This window comes from Castanea sativa, chromosome 2 (genome assembly GCF_040712315.1).
Source record: "Castanea sativa cultivar Marrone di Chiusa Pesio chromosome 2, ASM4071231v1".
In the NCBI taxonomy this organism is placed as follows: Eukaryota; Viridiplantae; Streptophyta; class Magnoliopsida; order Fagales; family Fagaceae; genus Castanea; species Castanea sativa.
Window position 1 is genome coordinate 1290719 of NC_134014.1, and position 25398 is coordinate 1316116.

Sequence of the window (25398 nt, forward strand, 5' to 3'; positions counted from 1 at the left end):
GGTCCGGTATAAGGGCGGTTCAACAAGGCCACGCCCACCACCCGGCCGAGGTCCTAGAACGCCCTCTTCTCGCCCAATGACATGGAGACCTTGTAAAAAATGGGCCAACCACAACTATTCCTCTCTCTAAAAAGAGACTTAGCGCTGGTAAGTGTTTCTCCTTTTAACAATATTTATAAGTAAATTAGTTTTTGTTATTCCTAACTCCATCATGCTTTTTTACCGGCTATTCAGGAGGTCTTTGTAGCTGAAAAGTTGATTGAAGACGCTCGGAAAGTAGCCGGGGCTGAGCTCGAAACTAGGGTGGGCGAGAAGACCTTAGGTACGGCCCTTGCCGAGAACGAGAAGGCGACCTTGGAGGTAGCAGAGCCGAGGAGAGAGAAGAATGGGGTCGAGTCAAACTTGAAGACCATGAAGACCCGGATAGAAGGACAACGCAAACTCCTTAAGGAAAGAAATGAAGAGCTCTCCCAAGCTCGAAGGGAGTGCTCGGATGCGAAGAAACAGCGGCTCGATGAAGGAAGAAGCCGGCTCCTTCCAACTCTCTCTTCAAGGCGCAAGCAGGCAAGTTTTGACGAAGGGGTAGCGACCACCGAGGAACAGCTGACAGAGGAATTCGCGGCTTTATGCCGCGAATACTGTCAAAAAGTATGGGGGGAAGCTTTAAACGTAGCAGGAGTTCCCCAGTCTTCAGATTTGAGGAAGTCCGAGAACGTTTGGCTTCCCCTAGAAATACAGGAGATTGAAGAGGCTCCTGCTGCTACTCCTACCCCCGAGACAACTCTTCCTGCCCTACCTCTGATGGTCCCACAGCAAATTCCTGATCCTACAGAACCGTCTGGTTCCAATAAAGAGAAGGAAGGAGGAGTGGATGCAGAGAAGGACTTGAGCCAGACAGTGGAACCCATCGTCCTTTCAACAACGACAGTGGATAAAGGAAAGCAGATTATGACTCCTTTTGAGCTGGAGTTGAGAAAGACCGAGGGCACTAGTACCTCTCAGCAAGATCCTCCTCCAACAGCTTAGGACTTAGCTTAGGGCTTCTCTTTTTCCATTCTTTTTTTTTGTTTTTGAATTATATATTGTAATGTATATTCAACTTGATTAATGAAGAACAATTTCGTTTGCTTTTCACTTGGATTGTGTCTACTTTTTCTTTATTCTTTATGTACTTATTACAAAAGTTTTCCCATTAAGTCATATCAGAAATTTCTCAGAGCATCAAAATCTAACTCCAAGGATTGCACAATCATAACTTCCACATAATCATGCTTATATTACTAAAGATTTAATACAATGTGACATAGTTAACACGTTTGAATAATGCCTTGATTAAAAAAGGAAAGAGGACTTCATATAACAATTAAGCCCTTATAATGCATAACACTGTTTCTAGAAGGATGTAAGATCCGAGGACAATTCCTTACACAAATTTGCTCAATCCTTAAAGATATAAAACTTAAGATCCGAGTTAATAAACAGTAAGGTATTAACATCCAGACACAATCAGAAGTTAAGTTTAATCAAAATCATAGTCCGAAGATAAATCTTAAGCAATCTTTCGTTTAATTATTCAAAATTGTAACTGTAAATGATAAGACATCAATTTCCACAAGGTTTGTGGTCCGAGGACTACACTTAACCAAGTTTCTGTTTGATTCTTTTAAACAGTAACTTCAAATGTTAATTTTCCCAAAGTAGGAGGTCCGAGGACCCGGCATAACTAAGGTTCTGTTTAACAAATGATAAGACATCAATTTCCACAAGGTTTGTGGTCCGAGGACTACACTTAACCAAGTTTCTATTTGATTCTTTAAAACAGTAACTTCAAGTGTTAATTTTCCCAAAGTAGGAGGTCCGAAGATCCGGCATAACTAAGGTTCTGTTTAACAAATGATAAGACATCAATTTCCACAAGGTTTGTGGTCCGAGGACTACACTTAACCAAGTTTCTGTTTGATTCTTTAAAACAGTAACTTCAAATGTTAATTTTCCCAAAGTAGGAGGTCCGAAGACCCGGCATAACTAAGGTTCTGTTTAACAAATGATAAGACATCAATTTCCACAAGGTTTGTGGTCCGAGGACTACACTTAACCAAGTTTCTGTTTGATTATTTAAAACAGTAACTTCAAATGTTAATTTTCCCAAAGTAGGAGGTCCGAAGACCCGGCATAACTAAGGTTCTGTTTAACAAATGATAAGACATCAATTTCCACAAGGTTTGTGGTCCGAGGACTACACTTAACCAAGTTTCTGTGTGATTCTTTAAAACAGTAACTTCAAATGTTAATTTTCCCAAAGTAGGAGGTCCGAAGACCCGGCATAACTAAGGTTCTGTTTAACAAATGATAAGACATCAATTTCCACAAGGTTTGTGGTCCGAGGACTACACTTAACCAAGTTTCTGTTTGATTCTTTAAAACAGTAACTTCAAATGTTAATTTTCCCAAAGTAGGAGGTCCGAAGACCAGGCATAACTAAGGTTCTGTTTAACAAATGATAAGACATCAATTTCCACAAGGTTTGTGGTCCGAGGACTACACTTAACCAAGTTTCTATTTGATTCTTTAAAACAGTAACTTCAAATGTTAATTTTCCCAAAGTAGGAGGTCCGAAGACCCGACATAACTAAGGTTCTGTTTAACAAATGATAAGACATCAATTTCCACAAGGTTTGTGGTCCGAGGACTACACTTAACCAAGTTTCTGTTTGATTCTTTAAAACAGTAACTTCAAATGTTAATTTTCCCAAAGTAGGAGGTCCGAAGACCCGACATAACTAAGGTTCTGTTTAACAAATGATAAGACATCAATTTCCATAAGGTTTACGGTCCGAGGACTACACTTAACCAAGTTTCTATTTGATTCTTTAAAACAGTAACTTCAAATGTGAGAGCTGGCCATAACTTTGAAATATTAATTGACAAAAGCTTATTTGATTAATAATAATACCTTTTAAGATTATTTACATTCCAGGGACGTGGTACAACTCGTTCATCTAGGTCAGCTAGCCTATACAACCCTATGCCTGCTATTGAAACAATGCGATAGGGGCCTTCCCAGTTAGGTCCTAGCTTACCCCATGCTGGGTTCTTAGAAGTGCCTACAACTTTCCTTAATACAAGATCACCAGGTGCAAGTGGCCTTAGCTTCACGTGGGCATCATACCCTCGTTTTAGCTTCTGCTGATAATAAGCCAATTGGACCATAGCTACCTCACGCCGTTCCTCAAGTAAATCAAGATCTTTCTCTAGAAGTCCCTCGTTTTTCTCTGGACGAAACGAACTTGTCTTTAGAGTAGGAAAACCGGATTCCAGTGGTATCACCGCCTCGGCTCCATAAGTCATAGAGAATGGAGTTTCTCCAGTGGACCTACGCGGTGTGGTCCGATACGTCCACAGGACATGAGGGAGCTCTTCTACCCACCTGCCTTTCGCATCGTCTAACCTCTTCTTAAGCCCGTTGACTATGACCTTGTTAACGGCCTCGGCCTGCCCATTTCCTCGAGGATAAGCTGGAGTAGAGTATCTATTTATAATACCCATCTCACCACAATATTGCCTGAAGGCCTTCTTTGTCAAATTGAACGCCATTGTCCGAGACGAGTGTATGTGGTATACCGAATCTAGTAACAATATTTTTCCGGATAAATTTCTTGGAATCAACATCTCGGATATTGGCCAAAGGCTCGGCCTCGACCCACTTAGTAAAGTAGTCTGTTCCCACGAGCAACCATCTTTTGTTTCCAGCAGCTCTCGGAAAGGGCCCTACAATGTCCAAGCCCCATTGCGCGAAAGGCCAAGGGCTGGAGAGAGGGTTAAGAACCCCTCCAGGTTGGTGGATATTAGGGGCGAACCTCGACACGATCACATTTTCGGCATAGTCACGAGCCTCCCTCTGCATATTGGGCCACCAATAACCCCGAGTCGGGGCTCTATGGGCTAAGGACCTTCCTCCGGTGTGGCTTCCACAAATTCCCTCATGCAATTCCTCCGGTAATGATTCGTTGATTCGGGGTGTACACACAACAAATACGGTCCCGAAAAGGATCGTTTGTATAGCTTCAGTCCTCGGACAACCGAAACGCGGCGCCTTTCGACGTACCTTTTACGCTTCAACTTTGTCTTCGGGAAGGATGTCATTTTTGAGAAAAGATATGATCGAATCCATCCAACTAGGACCAGGCCTTATTAGATGGATGCAAGGTGCGTTAGCAGCTATAAGAGAAGGTTCTACCAGATCCTCAACGAGAATCACCCTTGGTAGACCTTGAGCCGAGGATGTGGCCAATGTAGCCAAAGAATGCGCATGAGTGTTTCCACTCCTAGAGACATGAGCTAAGGCAAATGAGTCGAATTCGGCTCGGCGACGTTTAACACAGGCCAAATATTCTTGCATTACGGGGTCTCTAGCCTCCATGGTCCCCATGACTTGGCCGACCACTAATTGAGAGTCCGAGAACACATGGATTTCCTTGCCACCCATCTTATGTACCATTTGCATGCCTACCAAGGCTGCTTCATACTCGGCCTCATTATTAGTAGCCGAGAAAGCCAATCTCAAAGATTTTTCAATGACAATTCCTTCTGGGGACATTAGAACAAATCCAACGCCAGACCCTTTATGATTCGCAGCCCCATCCACATAAACTTTCCAAGCCGAGGGCGATCCGGTACGTGATCACACCAACTGATTTTTCACCCATGTGTGCTCCCTTTGAAGTTTCTTCTAACAATGGTTCGGCAAACTCGCCACCAAATCGGCGAGGACACGACCTTTCACCGAGGTACGAGGCTTGTACTTAACATCAAAGGCTCCCAAAATGGTTCCCCATTTTGCCACTGCAGAATAATCGGCACTACGCAACACGGCCTTGAGCGGCAACTGGGTCAAAACAACCACAGTATGAGATTGGAAATAATGAGGAAGTTTGCGCGTGGCGTGGACTACAGCCAGAAGTGCTTTTTCCAAGGGCAAATAGCGCACCTCGGCTTCATTCAAGGACTTACTAACATAGTAGATCGGCCTCTGCACTCCATTTTCATTCCTTATAAGGACTAGGCTCACCGCGTGAATAGCCACGGCCAGATAAGCGAATAAAACCTCGTCCACCTCAGGGCGAGATAAAATGGGTGGCCGAGAAAGATATTGCTTAAGCTGTTGGAAAGCTACCTCGCAGTCCTCGGTCCCTTTGAAACCCTTTCCACTTGTTCAACAACTGAAAGAAAGGACGGCACCGGTCAGCTGACCGAGAAATAAATCTATTCAGCGCAGCAATCATTCCGGTCAATTTCTGAATCTCCTTTGGGTTCCGAGGGGGCTGCAAATTCTGAATAGCCTTAACCTGCATTGGGTTCACCTCTATGCCCCTATGAGTGATCATATACCCTAAGAACTTTCCAGATCCCACGCCAAAAGAACACTTGGAGGCGTTAAGGCGCAACTTATACTTCCTCAGCATCTGGAAGGTGTCGGCCAAATCTGTCATGTGCGAAGGTACCGTCTTACTCTTTACCACCATATCATCCACGTATACTTCTATGTTTTTCCCCGATTCTTTGTTCAAACATTCGGGTCATCATTCTTTGATAAGTAGCCCCAGCATTTTTTAACCCAAATGGCATGACCTTATAATGATAGTTCCCCGTTGGAGTAATGAAAGCAGTCTTCTCCTGATCCTCTAACGCCAAGGGAATTTGGTGGTAACCCTGAAAGGCGTCCAAGAAACTCATCCGAGGATGTCCGACGGTAGCATCTACCGGTTGATCAATCCGTGGCATTGGGAAAGAATCTTTAGGACAGGCCTTGTTCGGATCGGTAAAGTCCACACATACTCTCCACTTGCCGTTTTTCTTCTTAACGACAACGGTATGAGCCAACCATTCGGGGTAGAAAACTTCTTTGATAGCCCCCGCCCTTTTGAGTTTAAGAACCTCTTCCTTCACGGCCTCGAATGCTCTCGGGAAGATCGCCGAGGTGGCTGCCTCCTCGGAACGATGGCCGGATTGACGTTTAAACGATGACAAATAAAGCTCGGATCTACGCACGGAGCCTCATAAGGGTCCCACGCAAAGACATCTACATTGTCCTTCGAGAATTCCAACAACTCCATCTTCTCTTGGTATGGCAAAAGTATGCCAACTTGGAAGAACCTCTCTGGATCATCTGCTATCACAAACTTCTCTAACTCCTCGCAAACAGCCTCATCTTCTGTCATCGCTCCAGGTGCCTCCGGAGCTGTTAATTGCTATGACTCCTGGATGGGTAAGGTTGATAACTCGACTTCTGACTGACGAAGTACTGCAGCCGATATGCATTGCCTGGCCACTACCTGGCTGCCGAGGATTTCCTCAACATGTTCCCCCGAGGGGAACTTAACCTTAACGTGCAAGGTAGAGGAGACGGCTCCCAGAGCGTGCAGCCATGGCCTGGCGAGAATGGCTGTATATGGAGAGTACGCATCTACCACAATGAAATCTACTTCAACCGTTTCTGTGCCGGATTGTACGGGTAAACGGATCTGTCCTTTCGGCACAACGGCTCTCCCTTCGAAGCTAATAAGAGGTGAGTCATAAGGAGTTAAATCTTCCAACTCCAACCTTAACCCCTTAAATAGATCAGGGTACATGATATCTGCACCGCTGCCCTGATCTATCATCACCCTCTTCACGTCATAATTCCCTATTCTGAGGGTAACCACAAGAGCATCGTCATGGGGCTGGATAGTCCCTACTTTATCCTCCTCGGAGAAACCCAAGACAGGTAAAGTGCTCTTTAATCTCTTCGGCCTGCTACCCACATCCTCGGCTGCGGATGGGAAACCGCCATAACCCTAGTGGGACTCGAGCCGGTCCTACCAGTGCGGCGAAGATAACATTAATCGTCCCCAATGCCGGCCGAGATGAACTATTCCTCCGGTTGTTTGAACCAACCCGACCGACCCGCCCGCAGGTGACACAAGTCTTGCTTTAACTTTCCCTCACCGACGAGCATTCTAAATGGTTCCACAGGGTCCGACATTTCTCGGTAGTGTGGCCCACATCTGATGGTGCGACGAGAAAAGGTTTTGATTTCTTCTCGCGGGGTCACCTGCCATTTTGCCGGGCCATCCGAAGAAGGGCTCTTTACGAACTTTTTCTAATAGCCGATGCACCGGTTCTCGGAACACGGTATTTACTGACTGGGGTCTGCTGCCGAGCCGGATTGTCCGAAGTAATCCCTCCTCGGCTTGTTGTTGTGGTATCTGTCCGACCTGAAATCCCTTCTCTCCTGCGGGATAACCTTCTCCTTTCCTTTTCCCTGCTGCTGGTCTTCCTCTACCCTTTTATATTCATCAATACGATCCATAAGACGGCGTACGCTGCGGACGGGCCTTTTCGTCAAAGACTTTCGTAGGTCGTGATCAGGAGGGAGGCCCACCTTAAAGGTATTAAGTGCCACCTCATCAAAGTCGCCGTCTATTTCATTAAACATCTCCCAGTATCTGTCGGAGTATGCTTTTAGTGTCTCCCCTTCCTTCATGACCATGGATAGCAACGAGTCCAATGGCCGAGGGACTCTGCTACAAGTAATGAACCGCGAAGCAAATGCCCTAGTTAGTTCCCCAAACGAGCCTACAGACCCCGATTTGAGACCGTTGAACCATCTCATAGCCACAGGTCCCAAGCTGGAGGGGAAGACTTTACACATCAAAGTCTCGTTGTGTGAGTGCACTGCCATCCTTTGGTTGAAGTGACTCACGTGCTCCACCGGATCAGTCCGGCCATTATAGATGGTAAACGTGGGCTGGGTGAACCTCCTGGGAAGCCTCCCCCTTTCAATCCTACGTGAAAACGGAGATTTAGAGAGTTGGTGCAACGCCCTACTCATGGTATCGTTGCCTAAGCCCCTTGGACGAAGCTTCTTACGTCTGCGGATTGGCTGGTCGTTCTCCTCACCAGAGGATGTTGCACTGATGGGGGAATATGACCTTGAACTGTAGCCATGTCCCCTATCCTTCTCTGAGGAAGAACTAGATGAGGACGGGGAAACCTTACGTTTAGCACGGCGTAACTTCCTCTTCAAACGATTGATTTCCTTCTGCATGGATTTAGAGCCCTCATCGTGGGTAGTGCTACCCCCGCCACGAGTATGGCTAGCCCCTGGATATTCTGTATGGACGCTTCCCTCACGATCCCTACGTTGTTCAAGACGTTCAAAATGATCTTCCGGTTGTGATGCTTGTGACTCTGCATGATGAGAGCCTAAGCCTGCCATAATATCCCTACTACTTCTAGACTAGATCCCCACAGACGGCGCCAATTGTAAGTGCACAATTGCACCTGGACCCAAGAACAGTTATGGGCTCAGGCCCAATGAGCCTTAAACAATAAGAATTTGTAGAGTGTGGGCTTGAAACCCAGGTTAGAAGTAAGTGAGGATTAAATGACAAACTAAAGATTGCCAGTATTTGGAAACAGCAAGAAGTAATGTAAATAGGTCTCCTCGGACGTAAGCCGAGAGCTATTCTTATATTATCTCTCTCTCTTTGTCTTTTTTCTTTTTAGGTTACAAAAAGTTCCCCCATGTTTCTGTTCTAGGTCCCTCCTTAAATACTCCCATTTTTAATACTTTATACACGTGTTGTCCCCAACTCCTCCCTTAGCCTAGATATTTCTATTCTTAGTGCTTTTGAACAGTAACTAGAAGTTTCCCTTCCACTATTCAAGTGTCACTTCCCCATTAATGCGGCCAGGGTGGTAGGTGCAGGGTCTTTAATGTGGAGGTAGCAGCCTTTACCTTTGATATTCTTCCAACATTAACGCTTTTAGGACATTCAAGAGTTCACCCCTCTTAACCATTGGTCTCGACCGTGTCATTCCCCAACCTTTACCATGAAGTCTTGGGTTCTCTGATGTCAGTCCGAGGGGAAAACCATCCTCGGCTAGATCCTCGGATTCTCGGCATATGGGCCGACTTAAAGTACTAACAATTGCTAACTCCAGGGTCAGGTCGGCCTTCCTTAACACGGCCCAAAAGGCCCACGTTCCCACCAGGATCTTTTTGCCCCACACAATAAGTGAAGAATTTAATTATATTTGCTTCATCTTTATGCCATTCAAAACATATAGAAGATGAATCGTTTGTAAGGAGTACTAGAAACAAATTCTAATCACACTTATAATTATTTACAAAATATCTCACCTTCTATAATAATTGAATATAAAAGCATTATGTTTCCTTAAAAAAATTATATAAAAATTACAAAATTTAAAAAACTTTCAAATAACAAATATAGATAACTTAATTTAGAAAATCTAATATATCAATTATATTTTGTTAGAAAATAATCACTTCATTTAAGAATTGTTTGGGACTAACACTTATAAGTCTGATCTACTATTTTCATTTTTTCCTTAACAAAACAAACAAATTGTCAAATTTTTCATTGCATCGAATGAGCCTGTAACTAGTGATATATAAAAATTAAAGTATAGTATTTAATGTTGTTATATTCCTGTTGTGCCGCATTATTATCCATATCCGTATCATCATTTTTCCTATCAATTTATGTTGTGAAATACTAACGGATTCCCTTAGGGTAATGGTTAATAATCAATTTAAAGAAAGTTTTTGTGGGAAAAGAAAAGAAAAGAAAAGAAAAGAAAAAACAATTAATATTTTGACAGATTTTTTCATTTCTCAAAAAAGTTGTGTCAAAACTTTCCTAAAATGGATTATTAATTATTACCCTAAAGACACCCATTAGCATTACCCATTTAGTTTATGATGTTTATTATATCCCAACAACTATTCGGCTACTTTAGCCCACATTTAAAAATCTATACATGCAATTACCGTTTCTTTCTTGGTTGACTCTCGGTATGCTGGCCATCTCTCAAAGTTTGTTTGTCTTCTTCAATTAATGAGATGTTTTCACATTGGAGGCCTTCAATTAATAGTTTAATGGTTCTTATGGTATCTCCCCAAACTCGATTATCCACGTATGATGTTCTCTCTTCTTTTATTGAGTCGCTAATCTGTACATTACATCAGATAGTTAGCAAATGTTAAATATATTCACTTTATTCAATCATATAATGAATTAAAAACGAATAAAATTGAGTAATTTTAGTTCAAAAAAAAGGTTGAAAATAATGACTTCTGATTAGCTCAACTAGTAAAGTCTCTTTGAGTTGTCCCACATCGGTAAAATGTGATATTGAGAAGGGGTTTATCACTTGCTCCGCGACACTAACTGCCACGTGCAGTTTTGGTGTTGGCGTGTAAGTGTATTCCCTTATCCCATCCCCTTTCCCCTATATATATATGTGTGTGTGTGTGTGGTGTGTGTGTTTGTTTCTCAAAAAAAAAAAAAAATTAGTAAAGTCTTTGATGGTTGAATAAAAGATCAGAACAGATTTCATAAGTTGAAACTTTCTCAAAGAAAAAAAAGTTGAAAATAGATATAAAAAATTGGTCATACATATATACAACTTTAATCTCAAGTATAATTTGAGAATGAACTTATAAGACAAAACAAAAATATACACATCTTGAGGAAATTTTTTTTCTTTTTTATAAGATGAAACAAAAACACATCATTTATGTTTCTACCATTATTCACATTAGTGCTCTAGTTGTTCTTTCGGGAAACCTAGAGTTTCAATGGGAAGTTTGGGCGATTTAACACCAAAGTTTCTATCTTTCCTTCTATTCACCTCAATTCCATCTCTCCCATTTAATCTTTAGGAGACTACCTAAACTACCATCTTCTTTCTCTAACAAACAGTGATATAATTTTTTGTATTTTGATATGAATTTTGGATTTAAATTGATCAGTCCATATAGGAGGAAGCGGCATTAAATAGCATCAAAACAGGGAGGCTAACATCAATCATTGCTATTGTACCATGTAATTAATGAATACAAATCTTCTATACCATTTTTTCTGTATCACTTTATATTCCACCAATAGCAACTTGTTATGTATTGATTTTTTTTTTTTCATTTTAAACTTCAGTTATTTTATAAGGAAAATAAAATCAATATATGACAAGTTGTGATTGATAGAATATAGAGTAGCACACAACAAATGATATAGAGGATATGTATTCGTAATTAATAGTAGCCAAAATAACATGGATAATCGATGGAATATGATACATATACATAGAAGTGAAATACAAATCTCAAATTTCTAAATGGTGGAAGAAAATATTGATGTTTGGATTTTATTGCATATATACAGCATCAAAAGAACTCTGCCAGTGGTTGGAGATGTTTGGTTTGCATTCTGATGGTTCCTTGAATTCCCATTGGCACATATCAGATGCAACCCTCCACGTCAGCCTGTTGAAACCATTTCAACCAATCCCATATATATCATAAGCATTCTAAACCTTTTATATATCTATACTACCCATGGTACAAAATTTTCATCTGTGAGTGACAGAAATGAAACCACAAAAAAAAAAAAAAAAAACACCTATACTATTTTGGACCAAAAAAAAATTTATATATATGATAAAATTTTAATTTGAATTGTTGTAGGTAAAACTAGGTTAGGTATAAGGCTCAATGTTTATAATGAGGATAATTCTAAATTAACCTTGGCTACATGTATTAAAGTTAAGATCATAGCATAACTGGGATTTAAGACAATATAATAATTCAACTGGCTTTTGGACCTTGGGCTATATTTCTAATGCTATCAAATAAATAAATGATACATGTCGTTCTCTTGTTTCTAAAAAGAATCGTTCTCGCATATATTGATTAAAAATTGTTTCAGCCTATGATCATAAGAGTTAGTGAGAGTTAGTGATTGCTATGGACTAAAAAAAAAAGAAAAAAAAAAGAGTTAGTGCTTACTGGTTGGAAGTAAAAACAATTCCGAGGATATCACTTCACATCACATAATTAAATGACGTTGAAAGTTTTATCACTCATTGCTCATTGGTATTTAGTTGATTGACTAGTCTATATTATGAGGATAAATATATTTCAAATCTTCCTTCTTACTTTTTGAAACAATTGAATTATTGGTATTAAGTGATTCCCTTTATAATTCAGTTGTGCGAATCTTTTCCATTCTAAACTTCTAAACACTTTAGTGATAAAATAAACCTAGGTATTGTACAGTAAGGATTCACTTTGTTTGTTCTAAGAATAAACTAGGACTAGATTGATTGATTTTAAGAATCAATTAGAACTAGATTGATTGATTTCCCTCAAAAGACACATGTCCCACTCCACAATTGGAAAAATAAAATAAAATTGTATTTAATTGTTGTCCCTTAAAAAAATGCCATCTGGACTTTGCCGTTGATTGGGTCATAAATCATAAGAAACATGCCAAGTTAGGCAAAGTGGACTAATAAAAGTGCCCTTACTTAAAATATATATTAACAAACACCAAAATCCTTTTTTATTGGGGTAATTACACATCATAATCCACTTAAGAAGGTGTCAAACACCTCCTTCCCCTATATATATGTGTGTGTGTGTTTGTTTCTAAAATAAAAGATACTCAGTGTTGTTGAGTTGTCCCACATCAGTAAGTTGTGATATTGAGAAAGTTTTTATCACTTGCTCCGCGACATTAACTGCCGCATGCAGTTTTGGTGTTGACGTGTGAATGTATTCCTTTATCTCATCCCCTTCCCCTATATATATGTGTGTGTGTTTGTTTCTCAAAAAAGGTGTCAAAAATACTTGTATCAATAATTCACTTTTGGTCAAATTAGGCAACTCAGGCAAAACTTCCTTACACAATGGACTACTTTTCTAAAATTTGCACACTTGTTCTCTTTTTTTCTAAAACAATTATGCTTTTCTTTTTTTCTTTTCTTTTTTTTTTCTTTTTTTTATCCTAATCTTATAGATCTTTTGATAGACTGATGTCCACAAAACACCCGTAAATGTACACGCACCAAAGATCTTATAGCTATCTACTCAATCTAAAATTTAAAAAATGTTAGAAAAATTATACAAAAATTAATACACTTTAATACAAAATAAAACAAAAAATATAATGGAAAAAAATAGTGATAGAAACGGACAAAATGGCCCATAAAAGAAGTACAAATAGATTGGTTAAAAGAGACAGTCAAATAATGTTAGAGACAAATATTTTTTTAAAATTTTTTTTATATTTTGTTAAGATAACAAGTTATGATTAATGGAACATTATTTTTACTAGCTTCACAACTAGTCTTAATTTGTAATTTTTTGAACTTCTCATCATCCAATTGGTCACTATCTTGGGGGAATCCTTCTTTTGAACACACATACTCTCGTTGTCTTATACCATCTTTTGAATATCTAAGTTTGTTTTTTCAAACACTAAACCCCATTCATATGGCATAATCACTTTACAATTTATATGCTTCATTCTCATTGTGTACCAACATTCCGAGCAAATTTTCATTATCTTGGAGGTCTTCATCATTGACTCTAATATCTATGATTATAAAACACCACTGTGATTATAAAACACCACAAAATATGTTTCTTCGGGAACTCAAATCAAAAGCATATTAAAAAACAAGAGTGATGAGAATGGTGTGTACAAACTATTAACCCATAAGAAATAGTTCATTTTTTTTACTATTCACTTTTTTTAATTTTATTAAATAGTTAAAGGAAACACCACACATACACACACACACACACACACAAGAGAGAGGGAATGCGTTTTATCACAAAGACATATCATAAACTTATAAAAAAATTATCCTCTTTACATCTATAAACTAGATAGGAAGAAAACAACACACACACACACACACACACACACATTAGTACACTCATATTGGACTTTTATGAAATACATAGAAGGCACCAATTAATAAACTAGTTAGAGCAAGAAAAATAAACATTGAAGAGTGAAATGAGTTTTTGTTAAATACTTTGATCAGTCATGGTTAGTTGCAATGTTGGAGTTTGGACAACCACCTAAAACAATCCAGCAATGCAAAAGTAGGGAGATGATATTTGATGATGATGAATTAGATCTGTGAAACTTAGTTCAAGACTATCAAAATTTAAAAAGTTGACATTGAGAAGGATTTGTATTACAGGAAGACTGAAAATTTTAGTGCTTTTTGAAAAAATAACTTGGATTCAAAAGATAGAATTGTTATTGGCGAAAAACCCAATTAAAGCATTCACATCCAGAAATTGTATCCTATCTTATTTTACCATCTCAAAAAACTACTTTATCAATTATACCATACCATTTTACAATATTCCCAGCATCTCAACTTTTATTTTACAATACAACATATTAAAATAATATTTCTACACAATAAATAATATATCCCAAAATCATATCTATTATCTCCCATCTCTCTCCTCTCTCTAATTTTTACCTCTCTTCCAGCTACAACTTCCACCAAAGCCTTCATTTCCGACAAGGTGGTGAAATAGTCCAAAGCCATAATCTTATTCAGCCTCTCTCTTAATGCCGAATCTACAACAACACACAAAAAATCAAAATCACACACTCCAATTATTCAAAATTGATTCAAAACAAAGAGAATAATATTCAAATAAAATATTATACAAGTAAGGCCTCACTGCCCACCACTACCAAAACAAAACCCACAAATGACCAACAAAAACCCAGCAACATGGGACCCAAACCCAACAAAATCGGACCTAAACACCGACGATCTCCAACGACTAACAAAACCCAGCAACACCAGACCCAAACCCAGCAAAATCGGACCCAAACACCAACGATCTCCAACAACCAACAAAACCTAGCAACACCAGACTTGAGAGAGCCATGACCCACAACCCACTTCAGCCATACCTAATTCAGCCATACCCACCACTACCTTTGAGCACAGGTCACAAAAAAAAAAACCCACAAAACACAGAACTCCAAACTCGCCAATCCACCGATTCGCTAACCAATGACCCACACACCAGCGTGGAGGCCTAACCACCGGCACAAAGAGAGAGAGTGAGAGTTGAGAGCAATTCAGAGAGAGAGAGGAAGACAAAATGAGGAAAAAGAGAGAGTTGAGAAGTCTGACAAAGGAGAGAGAAAGAATTAAAAAGATTAAAAAATAAATACAATAGTCTACAGTGCCATCATAAAAGTAGGATGGCATTGTAGCAGTATTGGAAATTTTTTTACAATTCTAGATGTTGAAGGTTTTTGAGAGACAAATGATAAATAAAAGCAACATATGGAATTTAGCATTCCGGATGCGAATGCAAGGGAGGGAATGAAACTATTCTATTATAATGAAAATGTGTGGGTTTGGTTTGCTTTGGTGGTTTGGGTTAAAGTGGCTGATGGCTTAACTTTGGTTTTGGTTTTAAGAGGTAAGCTGTTTAGATTAATCTCAACTAGAGTTAAGTTTGTATTTATTGCGTGGTTAAAGTTGATATCTGCTAATTGTCCAAATGGCAGATCACCATTGGTTGGGAGGACCACATCAGCACATCCATGTGGTCCTCCGTTATGGCTAATAATTTCTCGAGAGTGAAGGAAACCAAATCCCTCTAGGCCTATATTTTGTGTTCGCCTAATTTGGGCAAAAATGGAGAGAAATCTCCTGTAGCCACAAATGTTGACTTTTCTGAACTCCAAAAATTACTTTTGTGCTAATTTCCCTATTTCGTTAGGATATAAATGCAAAAAGAGTTATGCTAACAGGTGCCCTTAAGGCAATGGTTAACAATTCATTTTAGGAAAGTTTTGACACCACTTTAATGAAAAATGGAAAAAATTGTCGAAACATTAATTGTTTTTTTTTCTTTTCCCATAAAAACTTTCTTTAAATGGATTATTAATCATTGCTTTAAGGGCATCCGTTAGCATTTCTCAAAAAAGAAAACATTTTTCTTTTTATTTCTCTATTATTTGCAACCCAAACCAAAAAAAAAAAATGTTCAGTATATTCCATTCTTTTCTTTTCTCCTTCCCTCCTTGGTACCAAACATGCATGTGAGAAACATTTTCTATCCTTTCTTTTCCCATTCTCTTTTTTCGATCTTTTCCCAGCCCTTAATTGCAAGTTGCAACCAAACACAGTGTTAGTTTCCTAGAAATTCAAAAAGCATGGGACTCCTCCATACATGAATACCTTTTTTCCTTTTCAAAGCGTTCACTTTCCCTTTCCTAATTGTTAACTTTTTATATATATATATATATATATTTTAATCAATGATTGAGATTAAAAGTCACTTTTTACAATTACCAATCTCGACCACTCTTTAGTTTCCTGAAATCTGAAAAAGTGTGGATCGTGGAATAAATTTGTATACTGCATTGCGCGTTGTCAGGAAAAAGTAAGAATAGATAATTATTATGTTGTGCAATAAGCGCTGGACCCAAAAAAAAAAAAAAAAAAGGCTGAAAACATAGACGCACAGTCTGTAAACGCAAACCAGACGCACTGTTTATGAAATGCATTTACATGGGAAAGCATCACACACCTTTCTCTCCGGACTTCTTCTTTTCCTCTTTTTATTTTTTTTTTATTTTTTATTTTTTATTCTCTTTCTTGTTTCTTATCTCTAAGTCTCTAACTTTATCTCAGTCCCTCGATCCTGTGTTTGTGTTTATGAACAGAGCAACCATATCAGCTCGTTCAAATTTTTTGTCTATTTTACACGAAAAAACTTACTTTTTCTATTTTACACATTCACTTTTACAAAACACCCACATCAGTTTATCTATTCTACACATTTATTCAATAAAATATTCATTCTTTTCCCATAAAAACTTTCTTTAAATGGATTATTAATCATTGCTTTAAGGGCATCCGTTAGCATTTCTCAAAAAAGTAAACATTTTTCTTTTTATTTCTCTATTATTTGCAACCCAAACCAAAAAAAAATATGTTCAGTATATTCCATTCTTTTCTTTTCTCCTTCCCTCCTTGGTACCAAACATGCATGTGAGAAACATTTTCTATCCTTTCTTTTCCCATTCTCTTTTTTCCTTTTTTTCCCATCCCTTACTTGCAAGTTCCAACCAAACACAATGTTAGTTTCCTGGTAATTCAAAAAGCATGGGACTCCTCCATACATGAACAACTTTTTTATTTTTCAAAGCGTTCACTTTCCCTTTCCTAATTGTTTACTTTTTTTATATGTATTTTTTAATCAATGATTGAGATTAAAGGTTACTTTTTACAATTACCAATCTCGACCACTCTTTAGTTTCCTGAAATTTGAAAAAGCGTGGATCGTGGAATAAATTTGTATACTGCATTGCGCGTTGTCAGGAAAAAGTAAGAATAGAAGACTATTATGTCGTGCAATAAGCGCTGGACAAAAAAAAAAGGCTGAAAACGCAGACGCATAGTATGCAAACGCAAACCAGACACACTGTTTATGAAATGCATTTACATGGGAAAGCATCACGCACCTTTCTCTCCGGACTTCTTCTTTTCCTCTTTTTTTTTTTAATTTTTTTTTATTCTCTTTCTTGTTTCTTATCTCTAAGTCTCTAACTTTATCTCAGTCCCTCGATCCTGTGTTTGTGTTTATGAACAGAGCAACCATATCAGTTCGTTCAAATTTTCTGTCTATTTTACAAGAAAAAACTTACTTTTTTCTATTTTACACATTCACTTTTACAAAACACCCACATCACTTTATCTATTCTACACATTTGTTGAATAAAATATTCATTCTTTTTACATTCTTTTCCCATAAAAACTTTCTTTAAATGGATTATTAATCATTGCTGTAAGGGCATCCGTTAGCATTTCTCAAAAAAGTAAACATTTTTCTTTTTATTTCTCTATTATTTGCAACCCAAACAAAAAAAAAAATGTTCAGTTTATTCAATTCTTTTCTTTTCTCCTTCCCTCCTTGGTACCAAACATGCATGTGAGAAACATTTTCTATCCTTTCTTTTCCCATTCTCTTTTTTCCTTCTTTTCCCATCCCTTACTTGCAAGTTGCAACCAAACACAGTGTTAGTTTCTTGGAAATTCAAAAAGCATGGGACTCCTCCATACATGAATAGCTTTTTTCTTTTTCAAAGCGTTCACTTTCCCTTTCCTAATTGTTAACCTTTTTTTTATATATTTTTTAATCAATGATTGAGATTAAAAGTTACTTTTTACAATTACCAATCTCGACCACTCTTTAGTTTCCTGAAATCTGAAAAAGCGTGGATCGTGGAATAAATTTGTATACTGCATTGCTCGTTGTCAGGAAAAAGTAAGAATAGAAAACTATTATGTCGTGCAATAAGCGCTGGACCAAAAAAAAAAAAAAGGCTGAAAATGCAGACGCATAGTCTGCAAACGCAAACCAAATGCACTGTTTATGAAATGCATTTACATGGGAAAGCATCACGCACCTTTCTCTCCGGACTTCTTCTTTTCCTCTTTTTATTTTTTTTATTTTTTATTTTTTATTTTCTTTCTTGTTTCTTATCTCTAAGTCTCTAACTTTTATCTCAGTCCCTCGATCCTGTGTTTGTGTTTATGAACAGAGCAACCATATCAGCTCGTTCAAATTTTCTGTCTATTTTACACGAAAAAACTTACTTTTTCTATTTTACACACACTTTTACAAAGCACCCACATCAGTTTATCTATTCTACACATTTATTCAATAAAATATTCATTCTTTTTACATTCTTTTCCCATAAAAATTTTCTTTAAATGGATTATTAATCATTGCTTTAAAGGCATCCGTTAGTATTTCTCAAAAAAGTAAACATTTTTCTTTTTATTTCTCTATTATTTGCAACCCAAACCAAAAAAAAAAAATGTTCTGTATATTCCATTCTTTTCTTTTCTCCTTCCCTCCTTGGTACCAAACATGCATGTGAGAAACATTTTCTATCCTTTCTTTTCCCGTTCTCTTTTTTCCTTCTTTTCCCATCCCTTGCAAGTTGCAACCAAACATAGTGTTAGTTTCCTAGAAATTCAAAAAGCATGGGACTCCTCCATACATGAACAACTTTTTTCCTTTTCAAAGCATTCACTTTCCCTTTCCTAATTGTTAACTTTTTTTATATATATTTTTTAATCAATGATTGAGATTGAAAGTTACTTTTTACAATTACCAATCTTGACCACTCTTTGGTTTCCTGAAATTTGAAAAAGCGTGGATCCTAGAATAAATTTGTATACTGCATTGTGGGTTGTCAGGAAAAAGTAAGAATAGAAAACTATTATGTCATGCAATAAGCGCTGGACCAAAAAAAAAAAAAAGGGCTGAAAACGCAGATGCACAGTCTGCAAACGCAAACCAGACGCACTGTTTATGAAGTGCATTTACATGGGAAAGCATCATGCACCTTTCTCTTCGGACTTCTTCTTTTCCTCTTTTTATTTTTTTTTTATTTTTTATTTTTTATTCTCTTTCTTGTTTCTTATCTTTAAGTCTCTAACTTTATCTCAGTCCCTCGATCCTGTGTTTGTGTTTATGAACAGAGCAACCATATCAGCTCGTTCAAATTTTCTGTCTATTTTACAAGAAAAAACTTACTTTTTTCTATTTTACACATTCACTTTTACAAAACACCCACATCACTTTATCTATTCTACACATTTATTCAATAAAATATTCATCCTTTTTACATTTTTTATTATTTCCTTCCCTCTCCTCCTCTCTGAACCCTCTCACAGACCCAACCTAAATCCAACCACCAGCCAGCTAGCCACCACCATCAAACCCACCCAGCCACCACCATCAACCCACAATCATCAACCACCATCACCCCATAGAAAATCTAAACAGAAATTTCAAACCCCACCGTAAATCCAAACCCCAAAGAAAATTGAGACCCCTGAACCCATCATCAACAACTCATCGTCTCGATCTTCGGCGGCGTTGGAGTTCGAGACCTTGGCCCCACGAAAAACCCCATGGCACCAGAGGAGGCACTGGAGCTGTCCAGGTAGTAACGAGCTTCGCCCTCCATGTCCAATCAATTCTCCGTCACCGTCTCCGTTTCCAAACGGATTGTTGGATTGGAGAGGCTGATCGGCGTTCCCAACTAATTCGCCGCCCAAACTCGCCGATCGGACTCAGTCTATGGCGCGCGAGATCTCCGCCAGACTCTGTCCATGGCGCGCGAGATTTCCGCCGAGATCAGCCTAAGATTTTGAAGAAGAAGGAGAAGCTGATCGGGAAAGAGATGAGAGGAAGAGAGAGTTGTGATGAATGGTAAAGAGAGAGCTGAGATGAGAGAGTCAAGCGTAGTATGAGAGAGAAGAAATTATTAAATTAATCTATACACGAGCTACGGTGACCGTGTATATATGCACGGTCACTGTAACATTTTTACATTTTTGCACCATTTTAGACAACTTTACATCTATTGATATGAATATTTTTTGAGCAAAATGTATAAAATAAAAAAAATTATGTATTATAAAATATTTTCCACCATCTGAAATTATAAATTGTTTCTCTCTCGTGTTTGTTTTATGATTTGCTCATAGCTACTCTATGTCAATCAGCGGAGTAGTTGGTAAAGCAGAGTGCTCTCCACCGTTCTTCTTCTCCCTCAAACGCGTGTCCTGTGTTCGTGTCAATGAATAGAGTTGTGGCTGACCACAAAGGCTACCAAAGAGATAACATCAAATAAATTAAGACCAAAAGACAAAACAAACCCTTTCAGCCTGCTTATATATTAAGGGTAAAAAAGTCATTACAATTATTAAACAAATAATAAAGAAAGATTCAGAAGGTGCTGGACAAGTCGGTCAAAAAAAGAGATAACATGAAATAAATTAGGATCAAAAGACAAAACAAACCCTTTCAGCTTGGTTGTATATTAAGGGTAAAAAAGTCATTACAATTATTAAAAAAATAATAAAAAATGATCCAGAAGGTGCTGGATAAACACAGTAAAAAAAATTAAAAAAAAAGGTGGACAAAAGAATCCCACAGACAATAAAGAAATAACAATAAAGATAGAGGAAAAAGGTGGATGACAAAACAAACACAGAAACAATAAACAAATAGCACACAAGGTGCTCGACAAAAGCACAGTTCACCAGGTGCATTCGCTCTTTTTAATATAGAAGATAATAGAAGTAAGAATAGAAAACTTTTATGTTCTGTTATTTATTTCCGCTCTTTAGTTTCCTGGAAATTGAAGAAGTGTGGGACTGCTTTCATACATGCTCTTTTTTCAAAGCGTTCACACCCTTTCCCAAATATTCTTGGATGGAAACCCAAAGACCCGTGATACTTTACATTGCTGTTGTCAAACAAATGCCAAATGCCAACTCACAATTCCTTTACATACACCCACTCTCACTCTAAAACTTTCTTCTATTTAACTCCAAATTTCCATTTCGACTTGATCTCTCTGTCTGATTCAATTCACTCCTTTTATCAATTTCGCAATCAAACACTGATTCAGAGCATTTCAATCAAGTCTGAGCCTCACAGAACCGGGGCTCTTCTGGTGCAAGACTCAATCTTCAAAACCGTGATCCTACTGTCAAAAAGGTATAGTTCATCAAAAGGTATAGTTCTCCCATTTCTTTTAATTCCCCCACTTTATCAAATCTCTGATCTTCTCGATCTTTTGCTTATAGATCCCAATGGTTTTCCTGACCAACGAAGGAGCCTCCTCCTCTTCTTCCACTTGTCGAAAGAAGTATGATGTCTTTTTGAGTTTTAGAGGTGAAGATACCCGTACAGGTTTTACTACCTATTTATATAAGGCTTTGGAACAAAAAGGCATTAACACCTTTATGGACGATAAGCTTCCGAGGGGAGAAGAAATTTCTGCGGAACTTCTCAAAACAATCGAAGAGTCAATGATTTTAGTTATTGTGTTTTCTAAAAACTATGCAGAGTCTAAATGGTGTTTGAACGAACTTGTTAAGATTGTTGAGTGTTCGAAAAATGACCAAATGGTTCTACTTCGACCAATTTTTTATAATGTAGAACCAAGAGAAGTACGTCATCAATTGGGAAACTTTGGGATAGCGCTAGCAAACCATGAAAAGGAGTTCAAGGATAACATGGAGAAGATGCCGAGATGGAGGGAAGCCCTAGGTAAAGCAGCTAATGTGTCTGGATCATATTATCAGGATGGGTATGTATCTATTTTTTTTATTTTGAGAAAGATATATATGTAATTGTTGATATAATGATTCATGTTTTTATACTTCTAATGGTTTACCAAAACCACTGCATGCAAAAGTATGAAAGTATTCTATTTTGATCATATCATTTGGTAGGAAGATAGCCTACAAAGGTGAAGTTGAAAATTTTTAACCTTTCCAGTTAAGAGTTTTACCCATATATATATCCAAAATTTTGTTGATTATTTCTTTTCAACATTGGTAGTGGACAACGGTGGCTCTAAATTTTTTTTTTAAGAAACTTAAATTATGCAAAATTTAATTTTAAAAAAAGAACTTGAATATATTATCAACCAAACTAAAAAAGAAAAAAAAAAACCACTCAAAAACATGAAATTTTACAATTTTTTTTTACAAATTTTTATATCTTAAAATCTTCATTATTAATACTATTAGCTTCATTATTAGTTCTAAGATTAATTATTATTATTGTTAAGTGAAATGGAATACAATACACTTAGAGCCACGGGAATCCGAGTACAATACCATCAATTAAACAAACAAATAAAAAGCACAATTATGAAATTTATATATAAATAATATAACATAAAGTTCACAATAGTATTTTATAAGCTAGTGCCTAGAACTACTACACATACTGATTTTTTCTGTTATTGAACAACACGTGTAGTGATCTTAGGTCACTGATTTTTCAAAAATATCAATTAATAAAATATAATATACACTTACTAGTTACTTTACTAAACAAGAGTCAAAATCAAACTTTAAGTATAAAACTTACATTGAACACAGGCAGCACTACAACATTAGTCATGTAAATGATTATCAAGTTCCCGATCCAAATCTTAGTATATTAAAATCCTACATCATTAAGACATTTTAAATCTCTCTAGGATCTATACTAAAGTGGGATTTGTGTGGGATCCCGGTCCAGATCTTAGATTTCTATAAGATCGTAATCCTATAATGATACCAAAGATCTTGTGCTATTAAGGAAAATTCAAAAAAAAAATTTCTTGTTTATTTTCAGCCTCCAAATGGAGCCTAAAGGCCCCAAACTGATAAAAAAATAAAAGATCAACTTAGTAGCCCTTGCCTAGATTTATATTTTAAAAAAATTAAAATGTAAAAAAAAAAAAAAAAAAAAAAAAACTCTTCACCTCACCCTAACCTAATCGACAAAATCATAGAAGAAAGAGACTAGAGAGTATAGGGCTAGTGCATGAAGGACTAGAGATTAGTAATGAATTTGAGTTTGATGATGCCAATGAAAGTGAAGTGAATGAACCTCCAAATGCAACATTAAGAGATTTTGATAATTATCCAATGGATGATGCGGGCCATGTGGTTTCTAACGATGTTGAGAATGTTGTTTATGATGATCAACCTTACTTTGAAAAACCTAGTCAAGATAACCAAAACTTTGGTCATGATGTTTGAGTGTGTTTGTGGTGTTGTTTGGATCATTATTATTTAGTTTATGTTAATTCTGTGAAACATTATGCATTGTTATATGTTTTGTGTTGTTTAAAGTACCTTTGTTTTATGTTTTTATAAAAATTAATTGTAAATTATAAATATAGGTTTTTTTTAGGTTTTTTAATTGGAAAGTAGGATTTTACGATCCTTGTCCTGATTCTACAATCCAATCCCCAAACCCTCTCATCGATTCTATGTGAGATCTCAATCCTAATAACCTTGGTCATATATGATAGGCCAAGAATGTATTGACCCGTAGTGATAAATTAACAAATTAATTTAGCCAAGTTAATTAATTAATCCAATTAACATGCAATAGCGTGGTAGCACAAACAAATCACCAACTAAGTTAATATGCAGCGAAAAATAAATTTGACATGGTGATTTGTTTACGAATGGGAAAAACCTCCAATGCAAAAACCCCACCAGGTGATTTTAAGGTCACCACTTCCGAGACTCCACTATTATCACAAGCAGTTATAAGTAAAGGAATCTCAGTACCTTATACCAACCTATAGTTGAACCCTTACCCCAATACCTAATTGGACTTGTTCTATAGTGACAATGTCTCCGTTTAATGGACGGCTCCCAGTACGTGACTAACCAATTCGATGCACGGATCCAAGTACATGACTAACCACCAACTTGAGAAGGATGTTGGCTGCAAAGTTCATCAGTTCAACACATGATAAAGATCACGAAACTCCTTGGTTACAAAACCTTTCGGCATACAAATGCAGCAGCTTCTTGAAGAGAAAAATGAACTAGGGCATATGTCTCCGGTCACAATATACTTGTGAAAAACTTTTGCACTGAGTTGCATCAACTGTGACGGCCCTTAAAATAATCCTTATAGATGTTTAAGGTTGTGAGAAAAGAAAGCCTAAACATGTATCCACAGATTGGAGTGAAATCAGATTTGAAAAACTGATTTTCATAAATCTCGATAGATAGGCTATCTATCAAGAGCTGTCGAGCATCGGGCTTAAAAAATCTTTTAAACCTCGATAGATACTAGCTGTCGAGCTAGCTATCGAGTTTTAAAATCCAGCACTTCTTCACTTGATTCTTGGACCTATTTGCATGACTTTAATACTAGAATTTGAAACCTTGTTCCTTGAAGTATTAAACACATCCTAGATCTACCCAATTACAAGTAAAATACGTTTTGTCAAAGGATTAGCCAATTCTACATTTACATATGTTCCTAACATGGTTCACATATGTCCTAATAATTTCCCCCTTTGGCAATCCGTGACAAAACCACAATAAACAAATGAACATATGAGAGAAGTCATAAATCACTCAACTCATACTCACTTGTTGAATACAATAAAATCTATCCTAACACAAACTCTTGAAAAAATTTGCAAGAAGAGAGTTCATGGCAAGAAAGACTTTGACAACCTATATTTCTGATACACTTTAATCAAAATACATCACGGCATCTTAGTGTGAGACAGAAATAAAAGATTGCATACAATAAATAAGAAGCATGTGCATAAAGAGAGAAAAGAAACAACACATGAAAAGATAGGTGAAAAAAATGTAATAACAACCTATATATATATATATATATATATATATATATATATATATATATATAAAAGAATACAAGGTTTGCTATCACAATGTAAGAACAATGTATCTCAAAAGTAAAGAAAAGAAAAGATACAAAGAGTCTTCACTACATCCCTCAAAAAGAAAACACTCTCCCTAACAAATATATCTCCTATAACTAACTCTCTCTCTCTATGTACATGACTACTCTCATATCCAAAACTACTCCTCCCTTTTTGTTACGAATGATATAGGATAAATCGTTGAGAAACAGTCATCTCATCATCATTGGAAGAGCTAGCATCCTCATCCTCATCC

The 25398-nt window shown here is 37.1% G+C and overlaps 3 protein-coding genes across 5 annotated transcripts in view; all 3 read left to right on the forward strand.

The window, feature by feature from the left end:
* The window catches only part of LOC142624584 (TMV resistance protein N-like), a 146100-nt gene that overhangs the window by 70846 nt on the left and 49856 nt on the right, over nt 1-25398 (forward strand). The gene's annotated exons all lie outside the window — the stretch shown is intronic.
* LOC142624590 (uncharacterized) overlaps nt 1-25398 on the forward strand; it is a 76563-nt gene that overhangs the window by 37165 nt on the left and 14000 nt on the right. The gene's annotated exons all lie outside the window — the stretch shown is intronic.
* On the forward strand, nt 20985-23481 carry LOC142624261 (toll/interleukin-1 receptor-like protein). Its single transcript, XM_075797789.1, has 3 exons — nt 20985-21436; nt 21526-22070; nt 23232-23481. The coding sequence occupies exons 2-3, from the start codon at nt 21532-21534 to the stop codon at nt 23479-23481; spliced, it is 789 nt and encodes a 262-aa protein (XP_075653904.1). The 5' UTR covers nt 20985-21436; nt 21526-21531.

Excerpts from the sequence above, each read along its gene's own strand:
- LOC142624261 (XM_075797789.1), top strand. The coding sequence starts at position 21,532 with ATGGTTTTCCTGACCAACGAAGGAGCCTCCTCCTCTTCTTCCACTTGT. Across the intron at positions 22,071-23,231 it reads ATTTTGAGAAAGATATATAT|AAGAAAGAGACTAGAGAGTA; the intron begins GTAATTGTTGAT and ends ACAAAATCATAG.